The sequence below is a fragment of the Camelus dromedarius genome, chromosome Y (assembly GCF_036321535.1).
Source record: "Camelus dromedarius isolate mCamDro1 chromosome Y, mCamDro1.pat, whole genome shotgun sequence".
Classification (NCBI taxonomy): Eukaryota; Metazoa; Chordata; class Mammalia; order Artiodactyla; family Camelidae; genus Camelus; species Camelus dromedarius.
The window spans coordinates 12,230,106-12,248,051 of NC_087473.1; the positions used below are offsets into that span (position 1 = coordinate 12,230,106).

A 17,946-nucleotide genomic window follows, 5' to 3' on the forward strand; every position below is an offset into this window, starting at 1 on the left:
TCAGAGCCTGCGTTTTCGCCAAACCCTGGCGCTGTGTCCGCACGTCAGTTGAGGAGTGCTGTCCCCCAAGCCTGGGAGTGTCTTCACCGTAGGAGTGCCAGCTTTTGAGACCCGTCCGCCTCCCACAGGATCAGACGCAGGTTTCTGTGCATAGTACCTGCTCAGTAGGTACTGATTGAAAGAATAACTATGCACCCTCACTTGATGCCTGTGGCTGCTTCTGTGACTCACATGCCAGAGCATTTAGGTCGTGGTATCGTGGCGGTGGTTACCGGGCGCAGGACCACACTGTGGCAGCCACCAGATGCTTACTCTGTGCACGCTGGCTTAGTTTTCTAGATATTTACCTTCCAAAATGATGACCGCAGTGCTTTGGTGGGGTGGGTGGGGACGAGCAGTCAAGACCCTCCTCGAGTGACTGCCACCTGTTGGGCCTTGTTTGGGGGGCAGGTGCTTCTCCCCCCTACGGAGCTGCTGGCTCTGCTGGTGACCAGTGACCCCAGCTGGAGCATGGCTGGCCTACCCGGGGGCTCCCTCGCCCCCAGGTTCGTCTTCCCTACTCAGTGGACCTGCACACTTGGGTGTTTTTAAGGCCTCTGTGACACTCCCTTGTTCTCCTCGGTCTCCTCCCTCAGCTGCCCATCTTCCACCAGCTGTCTGTGTGCTGCGGCCCCAGGCTCCTGTCCTCATCAGTTCGAGGGTCTGTTTCCCATGTCAGTGGCAGCCTCAGTCCCCACCCCTCCGGTCTTTAAGTACCTTCCATTGCCGGTCACTCCGCATGCAGGACACCTTTCCCCGGGCACCTCCTCCCACTGCCAGCTGCCCGCCTGACCCTCCCCCTGGACGGCCCCTGGGCCCCTCACCCGGGCCTGTCAAAGCCTGAGCTCCCCTCTGTGTGCCCTTCACCTGGGCTCTGCAGGGCTGACTGTGTGATCTTGGGCGGGTGGAAACGTTTCTGACCTGTTATTACATTTGGGATAAAATTGTCTAGACTTTGAAACCCGTTGTTAACTGAACGGATGGCTTCATGTATTTGATAGGAGTGGTCTTCTTGTTTATGCAGCGAGTAATTGCTTTATTAACCCGAGAGGAGTTCAGCTGTCCTCGGGTCCAGGCGGAGACTTGGGGAAATTCCATGTGGTTTCAGAACTGAGCCTCTAAATCGCTTAGTTTCCAGCTTTTTAACTCCCAGAGGGGGAACGTTGACTGCTTCAGTGCTTGGGACGGTTTGGAAGGGATTCTCAGGTTAGCCCTGGCGTACAGTGCCCTTCCAGAGCAATGAACTTCCAGGCTGTACACTAGTATACCCATAAACGGTAACCTTTTCCACTAGTTCTCCTAGCAGTTTGTAAAAATAATGGCTTTTTGGTATAAAATAGGGGTTAGCAACTTTTTTTGGTAGGAAGCCAAATAGTAAATATTTTTGGCTTTGTGGGTCAAATTATTCAGTTCTCTCCTGTAGCAGATATAAACACATGGGTGTGGTTGTATTCCAGTAAAATTTAATTTATACGCACAAAAAAGGCAGCTGGCTGGTTTTGACTCACAGGCCATAGTTTGCCCAGCACTAGTCCAGGAAACAGGTTGGTTAATTGATGGCTTACGTGATACTGAGTTGGACTATTACTGCATAGAAAAAACTAGGTTAAGGTTTTGAAGATGAAGATTTCTTAGTATAAAATTTATAAAACGGGTGACGTTGAAGCTCTTCAGGAGCCAATCGATACGTGTTTATACGTACATGTTCATGCATACATGTTTAATACTGAGTAGGGAATGTCTTAACATACACAGCAGGGGGTAGTCACCTGGGGCTCTCATGAAAGAAATCAGATAATAAGTGTTAGCAAGGATGTGGAGAAACTGCAACCCTCATATGCAGATTTAAAACGGTGCAGCTGCTTTAGAAATGCATCTGGCTGGTCCTCAAAATGTTCACCCTAGTTACCATGAGACCCAGCATTTCTGCTCCCAGCTGAGCACCCAAGGACTATAAAGACACACGCTGTCACAAAAACCTGTACACCAGTGTTCATAGCAGCATGGTAGCCAAAAAGTACAAACAACTTAAATGTCCGCCAGTGATGAGCGGATAAAGCGTGGTCAGTCCATACTGGAGTGTCATTTGGCACAAAAAGGAGCGAAGGTCTGACACAGGCTACCACGCGGTTGCACCTTGAAAACACGATGAATGAAAGGAGGCAGGCACAAAAGGCCACCTGTTGTCTGATTCTGTTTGCATGAACTTCTATTCTTGTGCAGAACAGGCCAGTCATAGACACAGAAGGCAGACTCATTTTTGCCAGGGGCTGGGAGGGTCAGGCAGGGACCGCTCATAGGCACGAGGTTTCTTCTGGGGTTAGGAAACTTCTGAAATTGTTGGTGGCGATGTTAGGCAATCCTGAAAATACTGAAAAGGCATTCATTTAGGTCGAGGTGGCTGGATTGTGTGCTGCTTCAATTATATCTAAATAAAGCTGTTACACAAATAACTAGGTGTGGGGTTAATGTGTAAGTAATAACTAGTAAATAGTAGGAAAAATCCATCCTTATTTTTTAGAGAGAGGAAATGGGGAAAGTGAGTTAGCATCTTTGGATCCCTGTTGGGATTGTGTGTTCCTGAGCGTTGGTGCGCTTTGCCAGGTCTTGGGCTGCAGGAGCCCGTGGCCTTGCAGAGGCAGACCTGGGAGGCCCGCACCCCTGGCCTCCAGCGAGGGAATCAGGACGCACCTGGGTTCCTTGGCCCGTGGGTTCTCCTGGAGCCTTTCGGAGAACCTGTGGGCGGCTCGTGCCACAGGCGTGTCGTGTTCCTGGCGGGGACGTGGGGATCGCTCGCTCGTGCAGGAGGCTGACGGGACCGCTCCTCTGTTGCAGATTGAAGAAGGAAGTAAGGCTGCGGCTGTGGACAAGTTACTGGCTGGAGACGAGATCGTCGGCATCAACGACGTCGGCCTGTCGGGGTTTAGGCAGGAAGCCATCTGCCTGGTGAAGGGGTCGCATAAGACCCTGAAGCTGGTGGTGAAAAGGTAAGGCCTGGGCCTCGTGCCTCGTTTACCGACAGAGGTAAGCGCGGCGGCACAGGGTGGGGTCTGAGGGCTGGGCTGTGTCACCGCAGCCGTCCTGTTTTGAACCTCAGTCCTGCATGTGCGCGCACACACTTACAGCGCTACCTCTTGGCCCAGGATGAGTCTAGTGTCAGTATACTTAAGATTCCCCCTCTGATCACTGTAGTCGATTTTGATGTATTCAGTGAATTTAAATACTCTTATCTTCTCCTTGACAGCATGTGGCTGATTCTCTGGCAGTGAGAAAACTGCTTATACTCCCAATGAAGGGGAATATCATTACGTGTCACTTACACAAGGTGGCAGGCTGCCGAGTTCTTGGTTTTTAATGCTAAAACCCAGTGAGACTGCACGGAGACTCACGGAGACTTCACAGTCAGCTGCCAGGTGTTTCTAGTGCTGTGTGGAGGTTTGAGGGGGGCCAGCTGCATATTCCTAGAAGTGAGATTGCCACATAGGAGTTGGGGTGATTTGAAGGGGTAAGAGAGCAAAATTAGGTACATGATGCTTCCGCACACGGGAGCTAGGACAGTACGCCCGGGCACTGCGGCGCTGCTGGTGATGTGTCTTCCCCTTTGACTTTGTAGTTGGCTAATTTGTAGTCAGTTGTTTACGTGTTCCCCTCCCCACCCCGTTTTTGTTTGTTTGCTTGTTTTTTAGCAGAATTAGTGCATTCTTCAGTGGGAGAGGGCCTAGCTCAGTGGTAGAGCACATGCTTACCACGCAGGAAGTTCTGGGTTCAATCCCCAGTATCTCCATTAAAAAAATTAAATAAAAACTACAAAGATACTGTGTCCAGTATCTCTTAAAAAAAAAAAAGAATTAATGCAGTCTTTCCAAGGTTGGCTGTCAGTTTTCAAAAGTAAATTGACTCAAGCACTTGAATGTTTAGTAGAGACTTGAGGACCTATTCGCAAAGGATTTTTTTTTTGGGGGGGGGGACCAAAACAGCATCCAAGGAGGAGGTTCAGAAGCAAGGAAGGAAAATCTTTCATTCTTGGCCATGTTAATTTAGCAGCCTCGTTTCTAAGTGGACTAGGCCAGCCTCCTTGTAAAGCAGAAAAGTGAAATCTCAGTGTGGTTGCTGGGAGCCCTTGGAGGAGGTGGGGACGTGCGGGGACCTGAGGGGTGCTGTCCTGTTGTGTCACTCTTCCTGTGCGGTCACCTTACTAAGCCTCCTACGGTGGGATGTGTGAGATTCTCACGGACTCAGTTGGGCTTGGTGGAGATGCTGGTGACGGTAACAGAGGCTTGATCCCCAGAGGTAGGTTAGCATTGTAAACCTCCTCTGGGCATTATCACCCAGCCTCCAGGCTGATGGGGGTCCCCTCCTCTGTCTCCTGAATTGTCTCCGTGGTGGGGCTGCCAGAGCCCCCAGAGCACTAGGCTGGCTCGTTGGCTACCATCCATCTGTCCTGCAGGGAAAGCAGCAGCTTGATGGATGCTGTGTGCACACTGTCTCAGCAGGGCCGCTGACTGCAGTCCCCAGTGCACAAGGGCAGGTGGTGGACTGGGGTTATGGAAGCAAGCTGACTTGAACTGCACCAGGACGGGTGTCGCCGGAGGATCTGACAGGGACGCTGACGCTGAAGTGCTCATCCAGTAGAACTTGTCAGTGTGACTGATACTGGCCAGCCCAGGGGAGGCAGCCACACAGAAAACAGACAGAGCCGTTGACATGTACTGGGGGACAGAATCGGGACGCAAGAACATTTTCACCAGTCACACCTAACAAGGCAGAATGGAACGAGGGTCTATGTCAGGTCTTATCGTAGGGTCCAAAGAAGCAGGTGTGTAATAACAAAGTTGGTATAGTAGTAACCGATGTAAAGGAGGGAGTTTGGATTCCAGTAGCATGCTGGATGGAGGTCACGAAAGGGCAGTTCCTAAAATGAGAAGTGCAGATAGGAAGTGAGCACATGAGAATGTCTAACTAGGAGTGTGCAGATTTGCTTTCAAGCCAGACACGAAGTTTTGGCGGTCAGGTTGGCAGAGGTCCTGTGGAACTGCCCGTTGCTGGTGCGAGGCGGGGAAACATGAGCTTATTTGATAAAATGCTGATCAGATTCTAAATCAGACAACCTTCTGGCAAATGGTTCGGCAACATGTTTTAAGAGGCCTACCTTGGGACCCAGAATTTCATTCCTGGGAACCTAGATAGTCGGCAAAAGGAAAGGACTGAAGGGAATTAGTGACTGTGCGTGCTGCAGGGTGCTGACAAGTGGTGTCAGCGTTGCTGCCGTGGAAGGATGCCCCACGACTTCCATTTGAGTGGGACACACAAAACCAATTACAGAGCTGAATAGGCCCCATTAATCAAAAAAGTTTTAATTTTTAATTGTAGTGAAGTACACACAAGAGAAACTTTACCATCTCAACTATTTTCAGGTGTACAGTCCCATAGTGTATTATTTTTATGGTAATTAAAAATACTGCTTTTTCAGGGAGGAGGAGCCCTTGGGGTTCGCTGGGCCTGTCTTCACAGGAGTTCGCAGGAGGTTTGGTCCCCAGGAGGCGGTCAGCTGCTTTCTGTGCTGGGCGGGGCCCCAGAGGGTGTGTTTGTTGCCCTGGGATCAGGACAGGGGAGGGTGTTGGAATGTCAGCCACGGTTTACTCTGAGAAACTTTCATTAGTGCACAGGGTGTGCTAAAACACACACTTTTAGGAGGGACCTGGGTGGAATACAGAAACCTTCCTCCCAACCCCACCCATCCTTCCATTTTCCCTCTGGAGAGCAGCACTGTGGCCACCAATCTCTCAGGGTTGCTTTCAGAAATGTGTACGTGCTTGAGTGTTGACACGTGCATTGGGGACTGTTCCGTGTTGAGGGCACTGAGGTCTGACTTTGGATTTCCCTGAGTGAGCCCGTGGGCCCCATGGTCTGGGTACCCGGCCCGGTGTGTCTAACAGACCCTCTGTGCATGGACACCCGTGGCCCGCCCGGCATGTTCCTGCAGCAGACAGTGCTGCGGTGTGATACCCCGGTGCCCAGGTCTGCACGCATGGGTGCAAACATGGTCATCATGCATTCCTAGCATGGAAGGTGCTGGGTCTGAAGGTATGTGCCTTGTGAAATTTGTTTGTTCATTTTGTGAATGTGATACGTGAAAAAAGCATTTATTGTTTAAATGGCCATTTCTGTCTTTATGAGTGAGGTTGGGCATCATTCCATGTGTTCAGAGCTTGTTTTTGAACTAGAGGAAGATATTTAAGGATATAAAGATAAGCAAGCTAAATTCTGTTCAAAGCACAGCCCCTCTGCTGAGAACTGGCGGGAGGAGGAGAGAGGGAAGGTGTGGGGGCCTGTTCGCTGGCTGAGCTGACTTGGTGTCTAGAAGACTCTGGGGAAGGCGGAGCCAGCTTGTGCCCTGAAGGATGGGTGGGAGCCCCTGGGAAGAACCCCAGGTCTGTACTCCCTGTCCCCGGTTTCCTTTCAAGTGAGCAGAGTAGCGAATGACAATCTGGTTTAGCTAAAATTTAGTCTTTTAAGTAACATGTATAACAGGATAGAAGAGCAAACCAAGCAGTTTGTTCACTTTTTTTCCAAACACACTTTTGTTAATTGAAGTATAGTTGATTTACAGTATTGTGTTACTTTCTGGTGTACAGCATAGTTTTTTTTTTTTTTAGATTCCACATATGAGCGATCTCATCTGGTATTTTTCTTTCTCTTTCTGGCTTACTTCACTTAGAATGACATTCTTTAGGAACATCCGTGTTGCTGCAAGTGGCATTACGTTGTCAGTTTTTATGGCTGAATAGTACTCCATTATATAAGTATACCACCTCTTCTTTATCCATTCATCTGTTGATGGACATTTAGGCTGTCTCCATGTCTTGGCTATTGTAAATAGTACTGCTGTGAACACTGGGGTGCAAGTGTCATCCTGAAGTAGGGTTCCTTCTGGATATATGCCCAGGAGTGGGATTCCTGGGTCATATGGTAAGTCTATTCCTAGTCTTTTGAGGAATCTCCGTACTGTTTTCCACAGTGGCTGCACCAAACTGCATTCCCATCTGGTGTACAACATAGTGATTCAGTTATACACATGTATACATATTCTTTTTCATTATAGGTTATTATAAGGACAGAATCGGGACGCAAGAACATTTTCACCAGTCACACCTAACAAGGCAGAATGGAACGAGGGTCTATGTCAGGTCTTATCGTAGGGTCCCCGTGCTACACCATAGGACCTTGTTCATCCATGTTATGTATAGTAGCTTGTATCTGCTAATCCCAGACTCCTAACTTATCCCTTTACCTTCTTTCTCCTTAGGTAACCATAAGTCAAACACACTTTTAATAACACATTTTGGTGTTTTAAAATTTTTAAAAATAATTTTGTATTACCTTTTAAAGCTCTGTGTTGGTATTATTTATGCTTATTAGAAAAGTCTGAAATGCTTTGTTTAGAAATGGTGAATAAGAATTTCAAAACCAGCTAGTTAACACGAGGATGTGTTGCTGTCATCCAGCTCCTGGTGAATGACTGCTGTAAATCCTGAAGATGCACATAGTAAGGACCTTAAACTCCAAACTAACTTACCATGCGTGCTTCCCATTTTCCTTATTATGAAGGCACCAATGAGTGCTTTTAAAATGATTTCTCAACTCCAGTTCAAAAAGATACCTGCACCCCAATGTTCACAGCAGCACTATTTACAGTAGCCAAGACATGGAAACAACCTAAATGACCATCGACAGATGACTGGATAAAGAAGTTGTGATATATTTATTCTGAGCCATAAAAAGGAATAAAATAACGCCATTTGCAGTAACATGGATGGACCTGGAGAATGTCATTCTAAGCGAAGTAACCCAGAAAGAGAAAGAAAAATACCATATGATCTCACTCATATGTGGAATCTAAAGAGAAAAAAAAAGACACAAATGAACTTATTTACAAAACAGAAACAGACTCACAGACATAGAAAACAAACTTATGGTTACCAGAGGGGAAAGAGGGTGGGAGCGGATAAATTAGGAGCTTGGGATTAACAGATATTAAGTACTATATATGAAGTAAACACAAGTTCCTACTGTAGAGCACAGAGAACTATATTCAATATCTTGTAGTAACATATAATGAAAAAGAATATGAAAAGGAATATACACATGTATATATATGAGTGAAGCATGCTGTACCCTGGAAATTGATACAACATTGTAAACTGACTATACTTCAGTTCAAAAAATAAAGAGATTGAATGAGGAAAAAAATGATTTCTCTTAGAGAATGACCCATGTTACCGATTTATCTAAATTTGAATCTCACCACTCTCCTTTCTTCATCCCTCGACAGCCACTGACCTGACTATCTGACTTCTGTCTCATAGATTAGTTATACCATTTTCTAGTGTTGTATGTAGAACTCCAGAATGGATCTTGTACTGTCAGAAAAAGAGATTCGTTTATAAGAAGGCACTCTGTAACAAATTCACAGACTGAGCCGCAGACACATACATATCAAATGTTGCCCCACCTGATTTCGGCCTCACTACCTGCACAACACAGGTACCGTAAGATAGGCTGGCTTTACTGATGAAGGGTGAAAACGGGGTAGGCTCCTGAGGCTCGGAGCGCCCAGCGCGGGTGAGGGTGCTGTGCAGGGTTACGGGGAGAGGCGTGTGGTGCAGCTCAGCGCACGATGTGAACCCGTGGTTGTGGAAACCAAGTGGGAACGGTGGTTCATGGCCAGCTCCCTCCTGCGCGTGCCAGCTGCTGGCTGTGCTTGTCCTGTTCCAGCGCATGTGCTGAGCGGGGCACCTGGCCGCCAGGCTCGGGCTGCGGCAGGCCATTTTCACAAAGTGGTGGCGTCTGGTTTCCCGGGGCGTGGGCACCCCGTGTCTTGTCATTGTTGAGGGGCCAGGGCTAGGAGACCGATGCTTCAGAGGCAGTGGCCCTGATCACTGTCCCCAGACAGGTGGGAGCCAGCACTCCTTTCTCCCAGAGCCGTGTCCGCTGGAAACAGAGTGGTAACAGCTGCCCCACCAAGTGCACATATGGTCCCTTTGCAGATGCCCAGGTGGTACCCGCAGTGTCTGCCCAGGAGTCAGGCGAGCCAGGGGACTGGGGGAGACAGGCAGGGTGGCACGGTCCTGCTGGGCCCTGCCTCCTGGGCACTGCTGTTCCCTGCCTGGCGGAGCAGGTGCTGCTCACGGGAGCGTTCAGGCGGCGGTGGTAACCTTTTCCTGTGTGCCCGTGTCTCCGTACTGGTGTCACCTGTGCTCTCTTCCTGGGTGTGTGGCCCCGCCCCAGAGAGCCCGATGGGCACATCTGGGGTGGATCCGGGCGCTGGTATTTCGTGAGGGCCACGGGCCGTTTCCTGGGTGGTCATAGCACCGGTGTAAGCAGATGTGCTTGGAAAAGGTTATGGCCAGAAACTGGGTCACAAGTGGAGGTGCGGGCAGCCCCTTGCTAGGGTAGATGAGCTGAGGACGGGGAGTGCCCGCCGGGGCTGGGTGCAGGCGTCGCTGCCGGTGCTGTGAAATGTGACTGAGAGCTCTGTGTGCTCAGCGCCGGGACACAGTCATCCGTTGTTCTCAGATCAGAGGCGAATTACCATACGTCCAGCTCTTGAAAAGTACATGTGATTTCAAACACCACCAGGAAATTTTCTTTTAAATGTCAAACCATAAATTACTGTCTAAAACTTGTAATTACTCTTCTGGTCTTTCTTCCAAATTTATTTAGTAATATTAGTCTTGTTTACGATGAAGTACTCCTGCCACCTCATCGGTCTTCTTACTCTGGAGCCGTCCAATGCTGCGAGCAGTTTTGCCAGGGCCAAATTACCAATAGGGTTGATTCGTATTATTTCCTGCCTCTTGGCTGGCAGCCTGAAACTCTTCGTGACTCTAATTACATCGGCTAAGCTTGCATTCAGGAGCAGATTAACACCCACTGGTGGAGGTTCACTGCAGGCGGGGTTCGCCAGGCGGGGTGGCGTGGGTATACATTTGAAGAAAGGAGGGGTCCGGTCTAGTGATGCAGCTCATGCTTGCTGGGAGCAAGTTTCTAGCAACGTGCATGGGTTTATGGCTGTCACTGAGTTGCAGGGAGTTTTGCACCAAGCCAGTGTGCTGCTCTGCCCCCCTCTGCTGCTGGGTCCTTGGAGCTGTCCGAGAGCAGGTGGCTCTGTGCGTGGCTCCGGCATTGATGAGCACAGATGTTCCTGAAGCGGCTACGCGCAGTGGTGAAGCCTAAGGAGAAGGGGTATCTAGGACCCCATCAGGTTGTGTCCCCCCTCCCCTCCCCTCCCCTTCCGACCCGACCCGCGAGCTCTTCCTGGGGCAGAAACTGTGTGTGTTCCAACAGAGGGTGTGCGTCTTATTGGAGGGGGGGCACTGGTGGGTGTTGGCAAAAACTCAGTGCTTTCGGAGGGTGGTCTGAGTGATTTGTTCAATTTTCAGGAAAGTTTCTATTTTGAGCATTTGGGGGATGGTGGCGCTTTGCTTCTGTGTTTGTTTTCTTGTTAAAACAGTAGACACAGAGGTTTATGTTCAGCAGTTGGGTGTGGACACTGACTTGTTTGGGCTGCTTTCCATTCTTGTTTTTATTAAGTGAAGGCAGGAGGAAGAAATCCACACAGAGGTCAGAGTTGCTTTATTTTGGGAAAGGTTGCTTCTGTTCAGATTTAGACTTAGTGTGTGGCTTAAGCAACTTAATTAGATGAATCTCTTATTGTGTGAGGCATTTCATAGTCTAAACCAAGAAGAGAGTGGTAAGATGTTAAGGTTTTGTCTTTTCATTGCAAGGTACACAAGTGGTGTTTATGAAAGTTAGTTTGAAAATGCAGATGGTGTCAAATGTATGACAGCATGCAGGGGATGCTTTGCTTCCTTTTCTTTCTGTGCTCTGACGTGTAAGGCTCACTAGCCCTGCTGCTAATCCCCAGGGCTCCTTACAGTTACATTAATGGTTGCACACTTGCGTGTCTTTGCCAAAAAGCCGTTCTGTTGAAATGTAGCTGGGAAGTTGTGTTCGTGCCTTTCTGAGACCAAGATGAACTAAACTGTGTGCTCAACAATCGGGGATGGGGGCTGAGCACCCAGGTGGCTGGGACGGAGCCTTTCCAGCGCTAGTAGTGCTGGGTGACACGGTCTTTTTCAATCCCCCCTTTTCAAAAGTTAGCAGAAGAAAAGCCACGTCATTTGGCTCTGATGCTGCCTGTGTTCATTATGTGACATTTCTGCTCAGGCTTTTCTGCGGACGCACCCGGGGGAACCGCAGAGGCTCTGGCAGGCCTGCACTGCCCTTGCCCTAGGGGACAGGTGAGGGGTACCCGGCCTCAAGGAGAGGAACCCTGATGTTTCCATCCCGTGCGAATGCTGCTGCTCAGCCCTGGCGCTGACTTAACGTGCAGCTTTGATGTCTTAGATCGGTTTCAGCTATCGAGGTCACTCGGGAATTTTTATCTTGACTTAATTCTCCTCGTGTATAAAGGCAGGAACTACTGGACCCTTATCCCCTTTTATCAAGCGTGATGTCACCCTCCACAGCATTGTGTTGTCAGAGCACTGCTGGGGAAAGAACTCTGCCTTTTGTAAAGCGCTCTGACCTGAGTTTTTGTGGGTTCACGTAACGTATGTCAGAAGCTCTGCAGCTGAGTGGCTCACAGTATCCCTGCTCCTGTGAGCTTGCCGCTGAGTGGGCTGCGAGGCGTGGACCACAGATGCTCTGACCAGTGGTGACTCCCACCGAAGGAAGGAGGGCTGGAAGCCGAAGTCGGCGGTCAGTCAAGCTGTCCTTTGGAGGCTGAGCTGGCTTTGAGGCACAAACAGGGACTTGTGTCAGTGATCCCAGGGCTTCCTAAAGAGGCTGGCAGAGGGAATGGGAGAGGGGGCTGGTGCAGGCGTGCTGGGCCCGCCCCAGTCTGTACCTGGGTGATGCCAGTGCTGCCGGCCTGGGGGGCACACCTGGAGTGCTGCAGGGGGCCAGGGCTTCGCTGTGGCTGCTGGGAGCCACCGAAGGTTCTGGAGTGAGGGCAAGAGCTGCCAGAGCTAAGCTGCAGGGAGCTGGTGTTGTAGGTAGGAGGTGGACACAGACGGGGAGAGGGAGAAGCTGTCAGCACATAGGCTCCTGGAGTCTGACTAGAGCAGGGAGGAAGTGGCGGTTCAGGGCAATGCTCCACTTCATGGCTGTAGGGTGGTGCTTTTATGTTTGTTCCCTTTTTAAAGGTGAAAAAGGGTGTTTGCCATTGTCATTCTCTAGCCCAGGTGCCTCCTCAGCATCGCAGGGGCCTGTCCCCTCTTCAGGTCTGTCTCTCGGGGAAGTGTACCCACCCCTTCCTACACTCGGCGGCTCCCTGCCTGGGGCTTGCCCCAGCTCCCCCAGGACTCACTGGGGCCCCCTGCACAGAGCTCGCCCCAGTCCCCCCAGGACTCACTGGGGCCCCCTGCCCGGGGCTCGCCGAGTCCCCCCAGAACTCTCTGGGGCACGGTCGCGGGACTTGCCAGCCTGCCCTGTGCCCAAGGCCCTTCCCACTGCTGTCCCCTTGCCTTCCTCCTAGATGCCCCCAAGGCATCTCTCTTGGTCTTCCTTTCCTGAGGCGTCCCCATCGCCAGTGTCACTGCAGCCCCACCAGCACCCTGCGCATGACCCCCATCTCCTTGTCCAGCAGGGCCCTTCCCTCCCTGCGGGTCTCCCAGCCACAGGTCTGCTTCTGTCGGACCAGCCACGCTCCTGGGGACCCAGTGCAGACTGTGTTTATTGGGTGAGCCAGTGCCTGTTTGCCTCATTAGGAAAGGTTAGGGAAAAAGCACTCAAGAGAGTTGGGGTGTTTGTTTTTTTTTTTTTTTGAGGAGAAGGAGGGAATTCTGTTCATTGTGCTAATGATAAACATTTCATTGAAGCACTTGTTTGAATAATTCCTTTTTAAAAATGAATTTTTGATGTCTAGATCGGTTAATTTTCAGTGATATCCCAGCATTTTTAATATTTGTGGCCTGAACCCCTTCCTTTGAAAAAAGACTGCCTAGTATATAAAATTATTTTTTAAAATTGGAGTAAATTTAGATTAATTTTGGTGTGCAACTTTGGGGAAAGGTTTCAGGGAACTGTTGTTAGGATGAATAATTCCATTTGGAGTATCTTTACAAGACCCAGTGTTGATAGTCTCCAGCATCGCTTTTGAATATTTATACAAAAGGAAAATTATACACCATTAAAAATCATTTTAGACGAGTGACAATGGCATGGGAGAATGCTTAGCAAACCAGGCAGGCTGCAGAGAGGAAAGGACCCACCAGGTCTGCAGGATGCTCTCATCTGTCTGAAACAGGTGGAAGGAGATGCAGAGATGTTACCCGTGCTCATCTGTAGGTCATGGGTTGTTTTCATTTGTCGTTTTATTGGCTTTTTAATTTTTAAATTTTCTGTGTTTTTTGCAATAAGCATGTGTTTTAAGGTATACAATCATCTGTAGCCATTCGAATAAAAAGAATTTCTTCCCTGTGTGCTGGGATGACCCTGGTAGTGACCCTTAGCCTCTGGTGGGGTGACTGTGGAGCTGCCGGGATTGGGGAGCCCCATGCACAGGGGGAAGGGTCAGCACCCCCACCCTGGCCATTATTGGTCAGGGCTGTTTGCTCCCCCATCCTGTGTCCACACTGCCTGGCACAGAAGCACGGCCTTGGGCGTTTCTGGGCTGAGCCCTGCAGTTCTTCGGGCTGTAGCGAGCCCAGCACTCTGCCTCTGGAACAGCTCTCCCACTCACCCCTCTTGGCTGTTTCTAGGATCAGAAACCACTCCCTCTGTTCCTCCCTCCAGTAAGGAGCTTCCTTCCTGAGAGTGGTGGAAGCTGAGCTGAGGGACAGTAAGTGTGTGAGACCACTAGGTGGCGCCAGAGCGTTCCGTCCCCAGAGCTTTGCTGTCCGGCGTCTGGTCCTTTCCGGGTTGTGATGGAGTGACCAGCACTCAGCCGAAGGCCCTCCTCTCTCTTAACCAACGCAGCTCCAGCCGTTTCAGGCCGTCAGAGGGGCTGACAAACAGAAACCAGCCTCACCCTTCGTTGATTCCCCACTACATTCACATACAGTAGGAGATTCTGAGGACAAAAGCACATATGTGGTGGGAAAATTGACTGTCCCCAGTAGCCATGACACCATTACTTACAGCTTGTACATACAACCCTTTTCACTGTGTTTTCATTTAGTTTTTAATAAAAAAGGCCTAATTTGCACCGTAACCTTTGACTTTGTTCTCTTCAAGTAGAGATGTGTGTCTGTGTACAGACATACCTTGTTTTATTCTTCTTCACTTAATTGCGATTCACAGATACTGCGTCTTTCACAAATTGAAGGTTGTGGCAGCCTGGTGTTCACTAAGTCTTTGGCACCATTTTTCCAACAGTATTTGCTCACTTCGTGTCTCCGTGTCACACTTGGGTAATTCTTGCACTATTTCAAGCATTATTGTATTTGTTATGGTGTCTGTGATCAGTGATCTTTTAAGAATTATTTATTTATTGTATTTAATCATTTTATTTCGGTGGTGGGGAGGTATTTAGGTATATTTATTTTTAGAGGAGGCACTGGGGATTGAACCCAGGACCTCATGAGTGCTAAGCACGTGCTCTACCACTTGAGCTATATCTTTCCCTCTGTAATCAGTGATCTTTGTTATTACTAGTCTTAAAACTGCTATGACTTACTGAAGCCTCAGATGATGGTTAGCTTTTTTTAACAATAAAATATTTTTAAAGGAAGGTATGAACCTTTTTTTACACATAATGCTGTTGTACACTTTATAGCCTACAGTATAGTGTAAAAATAACTTTTATATGCACTGGGAACTCAAAAATTGTGTGTGACTTTATTACGATTGTCGCTTTATTGTGGTGGTCTGGAACCCAACCTGAAATGTCTCCGAGGTCTGCCTGTATTTTCTTTTACAAAAGGAGCAGAAATACTTAACTCTTTCCCTGGAACACAACTGCTCCAGGAAACCAGCTCTTCCCAACTTGTTACAGTTACAGAGTTGAACTATGTTGCTGCAAAGTGTAAAGCATTTTCTTTTCCAAGCCTTTTTTTCCTCTTTGCCTGCAGTTTCAGTCTAGTTTATTTCCTTCATTAATTAACCGTAAAGGAAGATGACAGAAATTATGGATGTTATAGCACAGAAAAAGTCATCTGAAAATGAAATTCACATGGCCAGAACCTTCCTTACCAGGATTTTGAGAAACTCTATGAGGTACAGTCTTGGTTTACACTCCCTTTACTTCTATAGTATGATGAATTTTTCTATTTTATGCTTTAGTTCATAGGAAACGATCATAAAGTCAATACATTCCACATTTTGCCACCCACGTATATTTCCTTGTTAACTATCGGAGTCATCAGAAGAAGATTTACATCTTAAGTGATTTTTGATGTTTCTTTAATATTCTTTATTGCATAATATTCTTCAATGTTTTCGCCTACCTGTTGGAAGGATGTTTGATCTCCAGCAAGAACTTAAAGAGGCTCCATTGCACTCTTGCCCCAGTCTCGACTGGGCTGTACAGTGTCCACAGCAGGCGAGTTCTGTCCCAAGCTGAAGATGTAGGCGTCCCAAGGGCAGTCGTCTCCCGGAGCCTCTGAGACGTTCATAGGCAGCTGTAGAGATCTCCAGCTGGGCGTACCGTATCACACCTGGCCCGGTGTGACCAAAAGTCTAATCAACCACTGACAAATGGTGGGGCAGGGCAGGCTCCTGCCACGTTCAGAAGCCCTGGCAGGAAGGGACTGGAGCCTGTTGGTATAGGTGTGGTGGATTGTGGTGATTCCCATGACAGGGTCCCTTAGTTGACTGCAGACACTTTGAGCAGCTCAGAGGAGTAAGTGTCCACTACTCTCATAACTACAGATGGCCGTGTTCATTTAGGTAAGTGAGTGAGTACACAGGGACTCTCTGGGACCCAGCTGAGCCGGGGGCTCCTCGAGCCTTTTGCAGTCTGGTGCCTTCTCCTCAAGGAGGCTGAGGGCCTGTGCAAAGTTTTAGTGACACGGGAAAGATAGAAGATGCTGCTGTGGTCTTTGATGGGGGGTGGGAGGGAGATGGGGAGGGCAGGATTTATGTGCTTACTTAGGATAAACTTTGAAGCTTGAGGGTGGGTTCGTTTTGGAGCCCGTGCGTCTCACTCTGCGCTTGGGTAAGTTCTCCAGCAAAAACACGAGTGGAACGTGCTTGTGCCCAGATGCTCCTGTCCAGGCAGGAGGGCACCTGACAGCAATGTGGTACATCACGCAGAGGTCGCCACGACTGAGCCCTGCCTCTACAGCTGTCTTGGCTCGGAGTTGTCCTTGGTGTGAAGTCCCTGAGTCGTCTGCATCCTTTTTCAGGAGGGGTGAGCTGAGCTGGAGGCCTCACTCCTGGCACGCCACCAAGTTCTCCGAGAGCCAGCCTGAGATGGCAGCATCTCCGTTCTCCGCCAGCACCTGCCCCTCTTGGCCTGGCCGGCACCACACCAGGTAGGCGCTCGTTTCCCACTGGGATGGGAGGCTGGTTTCACGTTCCGCGACACCCAGGACTTCCCTCCCCTGTTGTCATACTGCCTTTCTTTTCAACTTTTCATATATTTCTTAATTGAGGTACACTATGTTTATTTACTATGTTAGTTTCAGATGTACAACATAGTGACTTAAAATTTTTATAGATTATATACTCCATTTCTAGTTATTATAAAATATTGGTTGTATTCTCTGTGCTGTACAATATACACTTGTAGCTTATTTATTTGATATACAGTAGTTTGTACTTACTATTCTCTCTCACCCCTCCCCCTTCTCTGCCACTGGCAAGCACTAACAGTTTGTTCTCTATATCTGTGGGCCTGTTTCTGTTCTATTTACTTGCTTTTGTTTTTTAGATTCCACATAGAAGTGGAAAAACATACAGTATTTGCCTTTCTCTCTGACTTATTTCATTATGCATAATACCCTCCAGGCCCATCCATGTTGTTGAAAGTGGCAAATTTTCATTCTTTTTTTTTTTGACTGAGTAGTAGTCCATTGTGTGTATGTACACAGACACACATAAATATACACACACACACTCCACCATTTATTTATCTAGTCATCTGTCGATGGACATTTAGGTTGCATCCATATCTTTGCTATAAATAGTTTATTTGTTATAAATAGAGCTGCTATGAACATTGCGGTGCGTGTATCTTTTTGAATAGCGGCTTCGTTTTCTTTGGGTATATACCTAGGAATGGAGTTGCTCAATCATATGGTAGTTCTATTTTTAGTTCTTTGAGGAACCTCCATATTGTTTTCCACAGTGGCTGCAGCAGTTTACACTCCTGCCAGCATTTGTTACTTGTGGTCTTTCCTATGATAGCCATTCTGATGGGGAGAGATGACTGTGCTTTTGATTTACATTTCTCTGATGACTAACGGTGTTGAGCATCTTTCCATGTGCCATCTGTGTCTCCTATGGAAAAATGTCTTTCCGCATATTCTGCCCATTTAAAAATCAGGTTTATTTTTTATGTTGAGTTGTATGAGCTGTTTGTATATTTTGGATATTAACTCCTTAGCAGTCATATCATTTGTAAATATTCTCATCCAATTAGTAGGTTGTTTTTTTCACTTTGTCAGTGGTTTTCTTTCCTCTGAAAAAGCTTTGACGTTTAATTAGGGTCCATTTTGTTTGTTTGTTTGTTTCCTTTGTCCGAGGAAACGGACCCCCCAAAAATATTGCTGCGATTTATGTCAGTGTTCTGCCTGTGTCTTCTTCTATGGCTTTTATGGTTTCTGGTCTTACATTTAGGTCTTTAATCCATTTTGAGTTTATTTTTGTATGTATTGTGAGAAAATGTTCTAATTTCTTTCTTTTACATGTAGCTGTCCAGTTTTCCCAGCACCGCTTATTGAAGAGACTGTCTTTTCT

The 17,946-nt window shown here is 48.1% G+C and overlaps 1 protein-coding gene across 1 annotated transcript in view; it reads left to right on the forward strand.

The window, feature by feature from the left end:
- LOC135320353 (protein Shroom2-like) overlaps positions 1–17,946 on the forward strand; it is a 113,636-nt gene that overhangs the window by 52,744 nt on the left and 42,946 nt on the right. The window contains exons 2-3 of the mRNA XM_064483437.1: positions 2,875–3,026; positions 16,392–16,520. Of these exons, the coding sequence (XP_064339507.1) occupies positions 2,875–3,026; positions 16,392–16,520 (281 nt within the window). The remainder of the gene's footprint in view (positions 1–2,874; positions 3,027–16,391; positions 16,521–17,946) is intronic.